The sequence below is a fragment of the Poecilia reticulata genome, chromosome 18 (assembly GCF_904066995.2).
Source record: "Poecilia reticulata chromosome 18, P_reticulata-male-v2, whole genome shotgun sequence".
Classification (NCBI taxonomy): Eukaryota; Metazoa; Chordata; class Actinopteri; order Cyprinodontiformes; family Poeciliidae; genus Poecilia; species Poecilia reticulata.
Window position 1 is genome coordinate 12573045 of NC_088847.1, and position 15528 is coordinate 12588572.

A 15528-nucleotide genomic window follows, 5' to 3' on the forward strand; every position below is an offset into this window, starting at 1 on the left:
AAACCACCGACTTTTCTTTCTTTTCTTTTTTTTTATTTCTGGGACAATTTAATTGAAATTTTATTTTGACAAATAACCATTTAATGGTGTAAAACAGGCCATTGTGTGACTGTGCCTGGGAGTGTGCGATAAGAGTAACAGTGGAGGAGAAGCAATGACACTTCTTTTCTAAAGAATGGCTGGCGAAATAAGAGAGAGATGCTGTGTATGTGTCACAGAGAGAGTGGAGAAAGATTTTAGAGAAATAGTAAACAATAATAATAATAATAATAATAATAATGATAATTTTTATTTTTTTTTACTGAGTTAACCCCCTCAGAGTAGCACATGGTAGCCCTACCATTTTCCACACACACTGCTCCATCATATATTTCATGTCTGCCTTATCGGTTAACACTCTGGGTTTGCCTTCTTGTCTGCGGTTGAAAATAGCGAGCTCAGACGCAACAAGCGGAAGCTCCTTCACACAGTCTGCGTTCTTAATGTAAGGTTTGCTGCAGTGCAAAAAAAAACATGCAGTTGGTGTGGCTGCGTGCAGGCGTGTGTGTCTGTTTGTGGGGGTGTGTGTGTGTGTGGAATGGGGAGGGGGTAAAACTGAGTTGAGACCTCCATATTGTTTTATCGGTTACTAGCAGCAGCATTGCATGTGTGCACCACGGCAGAGCTGTTAATTCTAATCCTCATGGCGCTTCCAGAGTAAAAGGCTCAGCTCTGCTGTAGGAAACACACATAAGCATGTGAGTGTGGGGGTGACACAGTGCCATGTTTAGGAGGTGGTTTCTTCTCTCTCTCTCTCTGTCTCTCTAACTAAATGCATTACATATGCAATGATGTAAGCAGCAGTTGATTAAGAAAAGAATGCTATAATACTCTTAGAGCTTAAAAAGAATATGCATTTGTTGTATGGTTTTGTAGTTTGCACATCACAGAATGCAGGACGTGAATACAATTTTTTTTTGTTTTGTGTAGTTTCAGTTGCCTTGTGAATGTGTGGCAGGAAGCCAGCACCATCCCATCACTCTGTTCAGGAGGGCTGGATGAGTCACTCTGCTCTCAAAATCATCCTGCTATTCCTTCCTTTTGTATATGACAGTGGGTCACAAGAGCTCTACGGACGCATTCTCTTGTGTCTGTGCTCATATATCTATATATACACACACATGCATGACAAAGATAATGAAAATATTCCTGGAAAAGACAACAACATTCTACTAAGTATTCCAACCACTTGATTTACCTTCACTAGTAAATGTAGCACAAATGTAACAACCAAAGATAATTTTTTTTTCTTCTTGCTATAGAAACTGCATTAAAAATTCCCATTACTCTCAGATAGATTCCATCTGAGAGTAATTTAATCTCAGTAAATCTAGCTGTGCTGTAAAGAGTTTTGTTTGAAACCGTTGGTGAACAAACAGCATGAAGACCAAGGAAATCATCAAACATGCCAGGTATAAAATTGTAGAGAAGTTCAGAGCTGGGTTACGTCATAATACAATATCCTAAACTTTCTAGTAGGTCCTCTGGTCAGACATATTTAGCCTACATACAACACAAAGTGTGTGGCAGAAAGCTAACAACCTCAACAAACTGCGTCCGCTACGAAAACTGATGGCGGCGGCGTCATTTTGTGAGGAGGTTGTTCTTCGGCATCGAGACAGAATGTGGCTAGAGTTGACTAACAGATGGATAGGTTTACCATCCAGCAGGGCATCCCTAAACACAGGCGTAGATAGAGCTCTGTAGGAATGGTTAAGAACAAAGCATATTTGTGTTTAAATGTCCCAGACCTAAATTTAGCTACAAATATTTGACGAGACCTAAAATAGATGTTCACAAACGCTGCCGTTTTAGATGTGCAAAGCTGATAATGTACTAGCTGGTTGCATTGTGCAACTGGAGCAGTTTTACAAACCGAAGAAAGCTGAGCGTACATCGTCACATTTTAATTAGCAAGAAGAAATAAATTAATAAAATCACATATTTTCTTCTGATGTACCGCTTTGTGTTGGTATATCATATAAAATGCTCTGAATGTTGTGGTTGCAACATGACAATGAGGAAAAAGTAAAAAAAAAAAAAAAAGCAAGAATGCTTTTGCAAAGCACTGCATACGAGAGCCAATGTCCGCACATGTATGTGGTCTTCTCCTGCTTCGGCGGCTCATTGTTCAAAATGGAGCAAGGAGACGTAGAGACCCCCCAGAGTCTTGAGGACATGTGCGGAGGGTACGAAGAGTGCAAGCTCAATATGATAATTGGCTGAGAGATTGTCACCAGAATGAAATTATGCTAGTTAATTCCTCCTCAATTAATTACCTCAGGACCAGGCCGCAGTACATTCATTATGCCAGGAAGAGTATTGACCCCGTTGAAAGGGAAAAGCAGCCATATCATACCCATAATGCCTGCTTGCAGTGTCATTGCAATGCTTGTTAGCGTATAGCCTGCAGGCAAAGGAAAAAAAACAAAAAAAAGGACTAAAATGGAAGTGACGTCATAACCCCAGTCTGTCTGAATATAGCCTTGAAAACTGTGCAGCCTCGCGCGTATATCGTTTTGTTCCACGCACGACATTGTGGAAAGTGAGACAAAAGGAGGTGACAGGTCATTACAAAACTCGATCAGGGCTCTGTATCTTTCTCCTCTCTTCCTCTCGTCTCCGTTTTTCCACCGCACCCATCTTGCGGCTCTCAAGGCGTGGTGGGAAGGGGGGAGAGGGGGGGTTCCAGATTATTCCCTTAGTTGCCCTTGCCAGGTAGTAAATACTTCAAGAAGCTCAGGAGGCAGGGAATAGATCAACTGCTGCCACACTCAACAGCATCCTGCCAGCTGGCCCATAAGACGCATTGCTGAAGCAAAAAAAGAGGGTGTGTGGGGGGGTGATTGCGGCATGGGAAGATGTTTGTTGAAGAATAGTAAATGTGGGTCAAGTGGGTTCATCAGCAGAGTATGATTCGCATGAAAGATAAACGCAGTTAGGAGATACAGAAAATTTGCTGTTTCATGTCTAAAACATCTAAATGCCCTTGTAGTTCCAACATTTGAATTGGGAGTAACAGAGGTTAACATTTTGCTTCTGTTCAGAACTGCTTCTGATGAATTTTCCCAACTGCTGATGTTAATGCTATCAATAAATGCTTTTTCAAAGGCCATTGCTCCTCAGCGCTCTCCTTTTCGTTCCATATCCCCACCCACCAAGCCACACTATCACCGCCACATCTCTTCCATCCTTTCCTAATTGTCTGGCAAGCATCTCAGCTAGAGAAAGACAAATATCGCTTTTTCCTGTGGATATTGTTCTGTCTGAACCCGCCGTGACCGCGTTAATAATTTAGCACCTATTCTGTTTCTTGCTGCTCTTTTCTCCCAGGAACACTTCCTCCCTCGCCTTTATTTTCTCTTCTTAGCATGTTTTGTTTTTTACTTCCCTATCCTGTTCTTCCCTTTAAATTTCCCTGCAACCACCTGCAGTAATATGTAGAAATGCAAAGCATTAGCCTGCCTGTTGGTTCTCTGATGCGTTGGACTTTTTAGCTCTCAGGCGTTGCCACAGGGATCCTTCGAAAGTGAGGAAGAAGACATTCTTTCACACTTAAATTAATTGGCTAGTTTTAACTAATTGCTATTCCTGCAAAGTTGTTATGATTAGGAGTTGCCTTACCTGCACTAAAGATATCTCGTCACCATAAGTTTGTGTAAAAGTGAATAAACATCGACTGTGACAAAAGAAAAAGGCCTCACGCAAGCATTGACAATGCTAATTCCTTCCTCCTGGCTCTGATTGGTTGTTTTTGACCAGGAGTGGTGCTTTTTTTTTATAGTAGCTCATGGTTATGACACTATGAGCTACTATATTAAAGATGTCACATGGTGACATCTGTAATAAGTATTAGGTTCTGTGAAGTTACTATCTAAACTCCACTAAAAGATGTAATTTTGGTGTGAGCTTATCAAATAGTGATTAACTAAATTTAGCTAGCAGTTAGCCTTTACAGGGGTTGAAGGCTAACTGCTAGCTAAATTTGACTTCTCAGTTCAGTTAAGACAACTCAAATTAAAATGTATGAATCCATTAGATACAATTATGTATTACTGAGTGTTAAAAGTCCATAAAGAGACTACTTTATAGTTTGTTCCCACTTTGTCAGTCAAACATCGATTTGTAGCATTTATCGTGTATGGCAGAAATTCATCATTGAATTTGTGGTATTTTATTTGGAATTTTATTTTCCTCACAAAACTCGAGTTCTTATTTAAAAAAAAAAGTTGGAACGCATACTTTCAATCCTAATTTTTCCCTGCCTCATTTAGAGTTGCTGCCTGGATGGAAGCGTATCTGCTCACAGTGTCTGGCAAATTGACTACTCTCACAAAGAATACTCTCATGTGTCTTCTTCCAGGTCGAGAAAACTACTTCTATTTTCATCTTGATGGAGAATGAGCTCCATTATGGTTTCAAATTGAAATCATGCGGATGGGTGTAAATGGAATTTGAAGGTTAAAGTGTTTTCTTTAGCCTTCTTAATATAGCTAATATGATAGAAGCTTATTAGATTGAGTTGGAGGAGAGGTGAGCGGCGCCTCGTATCTGGCTGCACACAGGAACTCTCTGTTTGGGAGATAATTTGAAGCTTTAAACAAGCTAAATCAAGGTCTCCGGACCTATGATGCAAATGTGCACATGTCCCAGAGCACATGCTCTCAAGCCTTTTCTTAAAAACACAGGGCATTCCCTTTTATTAGAGTCATCATAATTGCCACCCTCACAACATTTTCTTCTCCAGTGTTTCTTGTGTTTGTTCGTGTCCCCATTTCTTCTCTCCTTTTCTCCTCTACTTTTCGCTGTTCTCTTTGGCAATGTGTTTGGCCTATGACGGCCCAGAGGCAGCCATGCTGTCTTCTTCACTCAGTCGGCTGTTTCTGCCCTGACCCTGCTCTACTCAGAACACACACGCTCCGTCCTCTATCTCTTGTCTCTTTTATGCTGTCCTTTGTTTTTCACATCATTCCTGTCGTCAAACCTCCTCCTTTTTTTTTTTTTTTTTTGCTCTGACCCCTATCTGCTGTCCAGTCAAGAGCAATGTCTATCAAAGAAACTCGATGCAGACAAATGCATTAAGACGCAAGCTGGAAAGTCATCTCTCTATTCTCTCTTTGCTCTCGTTTTTCTCTCTTTTTTTTAAATTCCCCATCGCTCCATTTTCTGTAATGAACATTCCCTTGGTTTTTGTGTGGAACTGCTGGCAGGAAAATGAGAGCAGTCATGGATCAAAAATCAGCGTTTTGGAAACTAGACTGCCAGTGATGGAGCTCAAACGCAGACAGATGAACTTTGCCGACATGTGGCAGCAAAAAAAAAAACGTAGCTTAGTTCTGTGACACAAAAGGACACAATCAGCTGTTACCGCTCAGAAATGTTCGAACAATTACAAGAACTTTCTTGAGGTGCTGTATAATTTTTAAGTGACAGGATAGTACAACATAATCTTTCCGTACAGTAGAGTCTTAGTGCACAGTGTGTGTTTAGTCTTTTTACTTAATCATCATTTCTCTTTCTCTATGCTAATGTAAGTGACTTTCAAGTAGTTGTTCTTTCAGCAATGACAATAATATCCCTATGGTTCCAACACTATCGCTTTTTTTTTTTTGAAACCCCAGCTTTCCTAAAAACAAGACTGGAGCATTGGGAATTTAACTTGGGACAGAGTGGCTTTCTGATTGTTTTGCTTGTAGCATTATTGCTAGGCTTTTTAAGCGTGGCAGAGTGACCCACTTGTATTGTGCTGAGTCGCGGTTGGTATTGTGGACTTGGAAAGACCTTTATGAACACCCAACAAAAGCCAGATACTGGGCTGTGAGTGCTCCGGTGGCTTTTCTTTCAAGACATTTTCTACTGTCCTGATTTCAGAATTGGGGGCTCCAAGGGCCTGAGGATACGTACGGAAACTAACTTACACATATCCTCCTTTAAAGACATCTGGTAGCTTCATTTTGTTGATCGCAACAGCGACAAGAATCTAGAGAGGAATAATTCTGGATTTTTGAAGTGAGGAGGTCCTTGTAAAAGACTACTAGGAATTTAATAATAACCTGCAGTAGATAAATCTCTTGGCTTCTGAAAGCAAACATGGAGAAAGAAAATATACAACATTTGCTCATATCAAATATTTTGATCAGGACAGATGGCGATACATATTTAAAAATTATTTTTAGTTTTTTCAATCATATTGTGAACCCAGTATTTAAAACACACAACATCATGGGGTGGGGCATGCTTTGCTTTTGTGGTTTTAATTTTAAGTATAAAAAGATAGAATGAAACAAATCTGTTCATCCTTTAGTTACTTTTTCCTGCATATTCAGTATTTTAGAATAAAAATCTAATAACCACATTTTCATAGCTGTCATCTGGTGGAAACATCTAATCACCAATACATGCAAGGAGCCTCCTGAACCAACTAAACTGTATTTCCGATATAAAAAAAGAGAGTTATCTGATGCATGTATGATATTAATCACTTATAACCTTCAAAGCTGGCGGCTGGGAAGTTTGATTACATCAACATGACTTCAGACCTGAAATTAAAGACTGTGTTCATTCTAAGCTAGGCTGTAGCAGAGTCTGAGTGTTTGTAATATTGAAATAATCTCAGATGGACTGAACAATATTATATATAAAGAGACAAAATACAAAAAAAAAACAATAAAACAATAAAAAAAACATTTTTGCTTTGGAATAGCTGCCCAATTCATTTACCCGGTGGGGAATGTCCTTGATTTTAGCAGTCCTGCTGAGACAGTGGAGCATGGCTTGGAAATCACTTTTCTATCAGAGTGCACAACATGCAGAGCGCTAGTTACCTTACCTCTCCATACGACTGTGGAAGCAAGCGGAGATGGGGTGCTAAAGGTTGCTTGCCTAATCGTGCTCCCTTCTTTGTCTGAATACGATTAGAGGTGTGCAGCAAAATCATAGGAGCGTTTCAGGAGCAGGGCACAGATGCCCCCCAAGAGAGATGCTGTGCATTGTGGGTAGCCTGATGGCTCAATCTTTGGAGTAAAAAAACAACAACAAAAAGACAAACAAGAGAGGCAGTCCATACCTGCTACCCGCTTGTCTTGTTGAAGGCCTGGCTTGTCAAGCTGAAGCAGAGAGAAAAAGGAGGGAGAGACATGCTGTGATCCAAAGCCACACTTGTCATTCTCATCACATCAGCTGCCATGTTAATTGTGATTGCAGTCACATCTCTCTTCTTTTTTGTTTTTTTTTTTTGTTTCATTTTCCTTCCTTTTCATGTATATTTGAGGTTTTGGGTTAGCTAATCAGCCAAAAATTAAGAGTCACAGTAATTAGTGGTCGTTGTATTCCAGCAGAAGGCAAAGATTCCTGCTAGCACAAAGAAGGAATGGCACTCTTAACGCAGCATTCACATTCTGTTTATTAAATATGAATTCAGTTCTAAATCTGTAGGACCCTAGGTGAATTTCTTTTTTGTTTTTCCTTTTTCCTGTCTCCTCCTACTGTCCTTGTCTCGGCTGCATTGTGTCCTCAAGTCATGTGTCTGTTCTGCGAAACCTTTTTTTCCCCCCTTTTTTTTGTGGTGTGATCAACATATTTTTTCCCTGCACACTTAATACTGCAGAAATAAAGAATTTAAAAGTGATTTCTGTTCTACTTTTTGTTTCTTTTGCAGGAGATAAAGAGCATTAAAAGTAAGCTACGGTCCAAACTCTGTTGTTTTCTTTGTTTTTTGTTTTGTTTTCTGAGCAAAGGCATGCCTGGCTTGATTTGCAATCACCCTCGCTTTTGCTTGATTTTGGTTTCCCATAGTTTGCTTCATAAGGTCATGAGGAAACAGCATCTAACACAGCACTACCCTTAACAATGACTCCTCTGGCTCTGTCTCATTTGAAAAGCATTAAGGTTTTGGCAAAGACCCCTTTGTTTCTTCCTTCCTTCCTTTTTGTTTTTTTTGTTTTTTTAACGTACGATCTTATGTTCGGTCAACTCATCAGTTTGAAATATCTGTCACATGTTCTATTGTCTGACAGTGAGGCTAGCGTGTTGTCCCAGCAGTGGCATTGTAAGCGCATAATTTGCTTTCCACAATAATGCAGAAGATGTTGCTAATCTGAGACTAGCGCTCAGATAGGTAATTGGCTAAGGCCACTTAATAGTGGATTTAAGAGGATATTCGAGCGCTTGAGCCCCGCAAAGCTATTAAGCTACTTAGATGAGCGTGTGATTGTCGTCTGTCAATCAGCTAAAAAACGAAGAGAAAAAAAAAAGTTACAAAAGGAGGGTGTCGGTGGTGTTTCCATTTCGCAAGACAGAGCAACCCCGGCACATCTTAAATCTTACATGAGAAACGCAAACTGATCTCTTCCCCTTCTTTTCACCACTGCGGCCCCAAACCCCTTCCCTTCTCGGCACAAAATGTGTTTTGAAGCATGACATTATTTCAACTCTGATTCACGCCACTTTTTTTCTGTTGTTTATTTTTAGTTTGAGGCTGTCGTTGTAGCCAAGTAGTGTCTTCTTTTCGTTGTGGGTCTTTTTTGTTATTCTTGCTGTCATGAGGTATGCGTTCTGCATGAAAATAAATGCAGCTTTGTTAGTGAGAGCTGTGTTGTACTCACTGGTAACACAAAGAGCTCCAAACATGGGTCCCTAACCATTGTGGCCTGTTTTTTTTAAATTATTATTGCTTTTTTATCTTCTTCATTAACATTTAGATGTGGTAATGACCTCATTAGGGGACAAAAACATACAGACTAATGTATTTTTAATAGCTATGTCTTGAAACATGCCACAACAGTAGCGCTAGCTGTAAGCTTCTGAGAAATTTTCTCACTTTGTTGAAATAAATTACGGTCATTGACACTTTTTTCCGTCCCCCCTCTCTCTTTTTTGCTTCCTCCAGACTCCCGGCCCTTGCCTGACGTAGCCATGACTGGCAAGTGCACCCGGGAGTGCAACGAGTACGGCCACTCGGACTCCTGCTGGATGCCTGTGCGCACGTCGCCCGAGCGACGGCCGTCCAAGTCAACCACCAACCCCCAACAACAACCAAAGCTTTCCACTTTCATGACCGGCAATGGCAGCAGCGGGAGCAGTAGCAGCAGCGGCAGCGCGGAGCAGCCGGGTAGCCAAGAGACCCTCGCCATGGCCGCCATGGCCAACGGAGACCCCACCACCACGCACATGATGGGAGACCGCAACCGCAACTTGCTCAACAAGAAGATGGCCTCCTCCTCTTCTTCTTACGAGGCCTTTGGCTCGCCTTCCTATGGCTCGCCAGGAGGTGGCGAGGAGACGCTGGGCCACCCTACCGAGGAGATCCCCCTCGCGCCAACCGGAGAGTACAAGCCCACGTCGTGTGGCACGCTGACGCGACGGGAGGTGTACCTGTAAGCTCGGAGTTTTACCATAAAACCGGTGGCATTCAAAACCCGTTGCGAACGACAGTCACTTACCCATAATTGTTGTAGTTACAGAAGTTATTTGTTTTTACCAGCCACCCAAATGCCAACTAAAACTTCCCCAGAGACGTTACAGCTACTCCTTGACGAAAACACATAAGTGGACACAACAGTTTTACAAAGTGCTCTTTCTGGCCATGACCTGGCAGAGAAGAGGAGGAGGAACTAATGGCAAGTCTCGCTGTTTGGAGACAGTCTGCTGCCTGATAGTCAATCTGTAAAGTTAAACAACTCATTTTAGATATACAGCACACGCATGACTACTCCAGTGTTCCCTACAGAAGTAACTGTTGTTTTTAAAGATAACACTGTAAAAATACGCCCGTTTCGTTCATTGCCCTCGTCTGTTCTTTTCTGGAATCAGAACCGTTATCGCAAACTGTTTTGACTTTGGAATCTGCCTCGATTTGGCCCTTTTTTTTTTTTTTAACAGTCCAGAATAATCTGGCCAAGATGCCATTTTGTCTAAACAAAGCGACTGGACTCTTTCACCATCAGCCATCTTTTGAGTTTGTACTGAACTTCCAAGCCAAGACATGGCTGAATTTGAATATTACAAGGGACCGAAAAGACTAAGCTTTAAAAAAAAACTGACCTCTTCAGGATATGGAAACCTGGGTTAGAAGCCAATAAACTTTCCTGGCTTGGACTGCAGCTCCACTCGAGAGACAAATGATGAACTTTAGTTGACCAACCGCGTGAGAACCTTGCGCAAGTGTCACTCGTTGTAAATAAGCATCGGATGCTAGCAACAGAGCTCGTGGCTCTGGTGCCCGACTTTTGCCCTGCTACCTTTAGTAAGTCTCTTTGTCATTTTGTCTTTTGATTGGCAAGACTGAGACAAAAGCCCACCCTGAGAAATGCAAGATACTTTTCGTCTACAATCACATTCCCTGGAGAAGCATGGTTTATTATCTGATCACCTTAGTAAGAAGAGCGTACGAATTGGTGTTTAACTGTGTCTCCTGGTGGCAACTTGGGTTAAGCACAGTGTTCTGGCAAGAGATTAAAAAATCTTCAGGTGCAGTTAAAATCTGTAGATATTGGGAGACTGAAAAGCATACCCATGGCTGAGTTGTCGTCGGAAAAGTTGCAAAGAAAGACATGTCTTACTTTCATTTGTGTGCGTGATTGCGTGCGTGGGCGTGTGTGTGTGTTAGGACTGAGCAATAAATACCATGACATAAGTGTGACCAATACCTTATTTTTCACTCTTCTCTCAAAAGCCTTCAAGATGACATCGATGCCCATATACTGGAATCCTTTAAGCACTTATAGCTGTTGCTTTTTTTTTTTTTTTTTTTTTTACCATGAATGTAAGAATCAGCTCAGTTAGGGAACAATCAAACAAAAAAAAAGCAACAGTATAGCATACATGTGGACAAATGTTTCTGTGTTTCTGTCGAAGTCAAACCAAAGCTTCGCGAATAGGATGACGCATTACCCATAGATGAAAAGCTTTCTCCGAGATCTTTGCTTTAAGTACACATTACTTGTTTTGTGAAGGAATGAGCGATAAGAATGTCATGTCTCAACTAAACCACCCATATAATCATTACACCAACTCTTTCTACACACAAATGTCATTGTTTAGATTTTGTGCCTCCTTGTGTACATTGTTTTTTTATTTTCTTTTTTTTTCCAGCTGCAGAGGCACAAATCTTACTGTAATTAAAAAGAGATGCAATGAAACTTTTTTTTTTTTTTTTTTTTTTGTATTTTAGCAAAAAAACCCTTTTTGGCTCAACCGGAGGTGCTTTTTCAGTTTTTCTAAACACCCACTCCGGCAATCTATAGTCTGTAAGTACTACTCGTTGTTTGAAAGAAAGTGCTCCTAATACTTATCAACTGTATACATGAATATTTACTTTTTACTGCACGTTTAATGGCAACTTACTTCACTTACAGAGGACAGACGATGAAAAAAAATAAATAAATAAAAACTGTAAAAGAAAATGTATAAAAAACAAACAAAAAAAAGTTTCTCTTGTAAACAGAAGCCCATCTTGTTGCTTGCATTTTACCCATGTAATGCGACTTTGTACACTAATCAAGACTGAACTGTTGATTTTGATTTTCTTCTCCACCCATTACCAAGTTTTATCATCGCCTCATGTCACATTTACTTTAAATGATTCGTTTTCTTTTGTATCGGCTGTATACCATTAGGATAGTCAATTTCTCATGTATTTTTATTGTTTTAGTCACTTCCAATGTCACACAGTTGCAGATAAAATTGTGGAAATGATCATGACGATGTACTGTGTTTCACTTTTTTTTTTTTTTCCTCCTTTATTTGGTGCCACTTTGTATATTTAGAGTGCTTCTGAAAAAAGGGGACAAAAAACAAAACAAAACAAAACAAAAAAAACTGAGTGAATGCAAATATGCAAATTGTGCCTTTTTATACCAATGGGTATGATTAAATGTTGGTCTGAAACGGTGCAGGAATGATCACACTGACTAGTATATGGGGTTGGCATTTAAGCACTGAAAGTCATCTGCATATTAGATGAAATCCCATGATGTCAAAGATTTTTTTTTCTTTTTTGTTCCTTTTGAAAGGATGACTAGTCAAATATCAGCGAGCCTGTAAGGTCTAATAATTTAAATGATTTCTCCTCACTGGGGGTCAGTTATCTTGTTGAAAAAACAATTTCCTAGTGCACCCTTTGTGCATTACTGAATGAATACAGGTACAGGTGAAAAGTTGCTTGCTGGTGGAAATGATCTATTGGATTTTTTTTTTTTTTTTTTTGGTTGTGTTCCGCTCATGTACATGTGTGACAACAGAGGTCAAGTAACCTTTTTTGTGCATGAAACAAAAGCTCTGAAAGATAGAGATAGCGGGGAAGGAAAAAAAACAACAGAAAAAGACATTTGACTGCTGAAAAGTCGTGGGGAGATAAAAATGCAAACGTTACAGTTTACTAGGAGGGATAGATAGGAAGATGGGGGGGGGCATTACCCTGCCAGAATGCACACCTCAGGACGTGTTGTGATGAAAAAGTACAGGCACAGAGTTGCAGAGTTTGCATATCTAGAGATTATGGTAAGGAAACCCTGTTCTACAAATGAGTATGCTGCAGGGTTCCCTATGATGTTGCAAAGTGATGCCTTTCTTTTCTCTTTTTTTTTTCCTATTTCAACATCAGATAAAGTGGAAACAGAGACTCTAACAGGGTGTAAACGAAAAGACATGAAAGAAAGATTGCCTTACAAGAACAACAACATCGAACACAATCTACTCTACATCTTTTCTGAGAAATGATAGGCTCAACGGGTTGTTTCTTTCTCTCTCTCTCTCTCTTTCTTTCTCTCTCTCTGATACACCAAGGCGACGGACCCCGAACCCCACATGAGAGCAGGTGTTGTGATTCTTTAACATGTGACAGAAAATGTGAAACTTGCCTTCCTGAGGTGTGCGTTCGGTGGGTGCTCTCATCTCTACTGAAAACAAAAAAAAACATTCACATGAGTGTAAAGAGATTTGTAATATTACCCATTACTATTTGTCCTGCGACATGGATGTTGATGTAGAGAAATTTGAGGAACAAATTTATCATCGTTTAATATGAGTCACTATGCACGCAGCTTAGCTGAACATGGCAAAGTGTATTGAACGCAAGTCCACTTCTATTTATGAGATATTTTACATAACTTAATTTGCTTTTGTACAGGTTTGTGTAAATAAATTGCTTGTCATTTTGGTCTCTGCAGAAATTAAAATATAATATGTTAAAACTGCTGCGTGCAATTCTTTCGCTACTTCGGTGTCTTGCTGTGAGTTTTTTTGTTTTTTTTGTTGTTTTTTTTAAATGCAACTTCTCAGCATTTTTGTAATGATTTAATTCCGTTGCTAATTAATATCTGACCACCACAGGACAATTCCCAAGACACGTAATTGCCCCCCAAGTTAAATTACTAAGTATTTTTGATTATTTTTGCATGAGTTTTACTAGCCACAGCCAGGTGTGATTACTGTTGGACCTGTGTAATCAAAAACATAGATATCATTAAATAGAATATCTAACAGAAAGTAGGCTAAAGGATATGAAAAAGAAACTTATCAAGTCGCTATAAAAATTAAGAAAAGACCAAATTCATTGACATCTACCAGCCTTTGAAAGGGTCTACTAAGACATTTCTAAGAAAGCACAATGAGATTCATAATCCACAAACACATAAAACATGGAGCAGTGTTGTACCTTTTCAAGAATGGCCAGGCCTTTCAAAATTACTCCAGCAGTACTTCAACAATTTATGTACGTCACAAGAAACTCAGAAAAACATCTGGAGCACTCGGGTCAGTGTTTTTTGATTCAATAATGAGATAGAGACATGGAAAAGTGGCATCCAAGACAAAACCGCTGCTGATTAAAAATATACATTTGGGAAAATATTATGTGGAGTGACCTGGTCAAAGTCTGGGCTTAAATTTGGCTGAGATTCTGTGGCATGACCTTGAAAAGGTCATTCGTTGTGAAAACTCTTAAAACTGCCCTACAAAAAGGAGTGTGCTGGCTGACTTCGCAAAAATCTTGAAAATGGGTCTAGCATGAAATGAAGCACATCTTTTAAAGGGACATTGGAAGTTGGTGCCTTTTAATAGCACAAACAAGTAATTGTGTTACCTTTAGCTGTTATAAAAATGTTGTATACAACAAACATGACTTTGTAATTTGACACTTCTCGAATAGCTCCCAGTCTTTCCAACACTCCACTTTTAGCACGTCGTCACAACAATGCTTCTCGGTATGCCGTCGACAACCGTTCTCAGGAGTGTTGGACTGAGACACACAGTTCTACCAGGTGTATGCTAACTACTAACTGCCACTAGACTGGAAGAGGTGAGTGGGGAAGACGCGGCATGGGGTGTTTTGTGAAGCAGAAGATACCCCAGCTTACCTAAGTATCATTGCTGACCGGATCGAGCCTTTTATGTCCACAGCGTAGAACCGTCTTCTGATGGCTACTTCCAGCAGAAAAGACATTTGACACTCTTAGGATCCAGCGATCCGAACAGCGTTCTCCAGCAAGGTGTGTGGGTTTAGTGGATTCCTCCACAATTGTATTTTTTCGCTGTCAAGAGTTTTGCCTGGAAATAACAAGGATCTGAATTCAGTTAGAAGCACACATGAACAGAAAAAAAAATACATCTGGTAATGTAATTGCAGGTGACGGTGTAAATATTGGTTACGTGGAAAATGTGCAGTACCGCTGTGCTTCGATATTACATATTTTGTAATGACTTTTGAAAATAGTTCTCATAAATCAAGTAGACCGATTTAAATGCTGCAGTAGAAATCAGACAGTTTTTCTCCTCTGCTATTCAGGGAACCCCATTGAAAGGTAATTCCCAAACTCATCTTCCTCTATGTGATGTATATGTTTATGTTCTCATACTGTGTTTGTTGTGTGCTTTTGCTGGGATGAATGAAAAAAAAAAAAAAAATCTACCCTCATCTATATTTTAGTATCGATTTCCAATTTTCCATGTGGGTCTCAGTTGATGTATGAGGTGATTACCAGCCAGGTAATTACAGATTCACTCTAATCAATTCCACATACTCTGGTTCACAGCATACTGCAGTGTCTCCCACATCTTAAGATTAATAATCATTATATATATGCTACACATTTTTAATTTCGGGGGAATAAAAGATTTTTCTTTTCTTTTTTTAGCACAAGTCAGTTACATCTAGATTTGCCACAAAAAAAATGCAAAAGTGTGACAAGTATTTGTTTTCTCATATTTGATCCGGAATAGATGTCACTTCTCAGCAAGATTGCATCCTGTTGATATGCAAATGGTTTCGCTCATCTTCAGGTTCATTTTGGAGAATTCTGAATTTGCTTGCTGCGGGATAATCAGCGGGTAGCATTCTGTTGTTTTTTGGGTGGAAAGAGGGGGAATTAAGACAAATTAGAATGAATGTGAATGTAATTAATGTTTAGGCAATGCATACCAATCAACTGTTGTGAGCTTTATATATATATATATATATATATATATATATATATATATATATATATATATATA

General features: G+C 39.7%; 1 protein-coding gene and 1 long non-coding RNA gene across 9 annotated transcripts in view; one reads left to right on the top strand and one right to left on the bottom strand.

Moving 5' to 3' along the window:
• The window catches only part of pcdh7b (protocadherin 7b), a 127856-nt gene extending 116122 nt beyond the window's left edge, over nucleotides 1–11734 (top strand). For 2 of the 6 annotated variants that reach the window (XM_017310480.2, XM_008435475.3), the window contains exons 3-4: nucleotides 7697–7715; nucleotides 8927–9062. In XM_017310480.2, coding sequence (XP_017165969.1) covers nucleotides 7697–7713 — 17 coding nt within the window. In that variant the 3' untranslated portion in view covers nucleotides 7714–7715; nucleotides 8927–9062. Of the gene's footprint in view, nucleotides 1–7696; nucleotides 7716–8926 lie in introns of all 6 variants that reach the window. The other 4 variants (XM_008435472.3, XM_008435473.3, XM_008435474.3 and 1 more) reach the window with 3 other exon arrangements.
• Nucleotides 1–15528, bottom strand: part of LOC103480506 (uncharacterized) — a 95549-nt gene that overhangs the window by 17097 nt on the left and 62924 nt on the right. For 2 of the 3 annotated variants that reach the window (XR_001777572.2, XR_014084836.1), the window contains 2 exons: nucleotides 14394–14583; nucleotides 7106–7145 (listed from right to left, as the gene is read on the bottom strand). This is a non-coding gene — a long non-coding RNA (uncharacterized LOC103480506). The remainder of the gene's footprint in view (nucleotides 1–7105; nucleotides 7146–14393; nucleotides 14584–15528) is intronic. The other variant, XR_001777573.2, reaches the window with a different exon arrangement.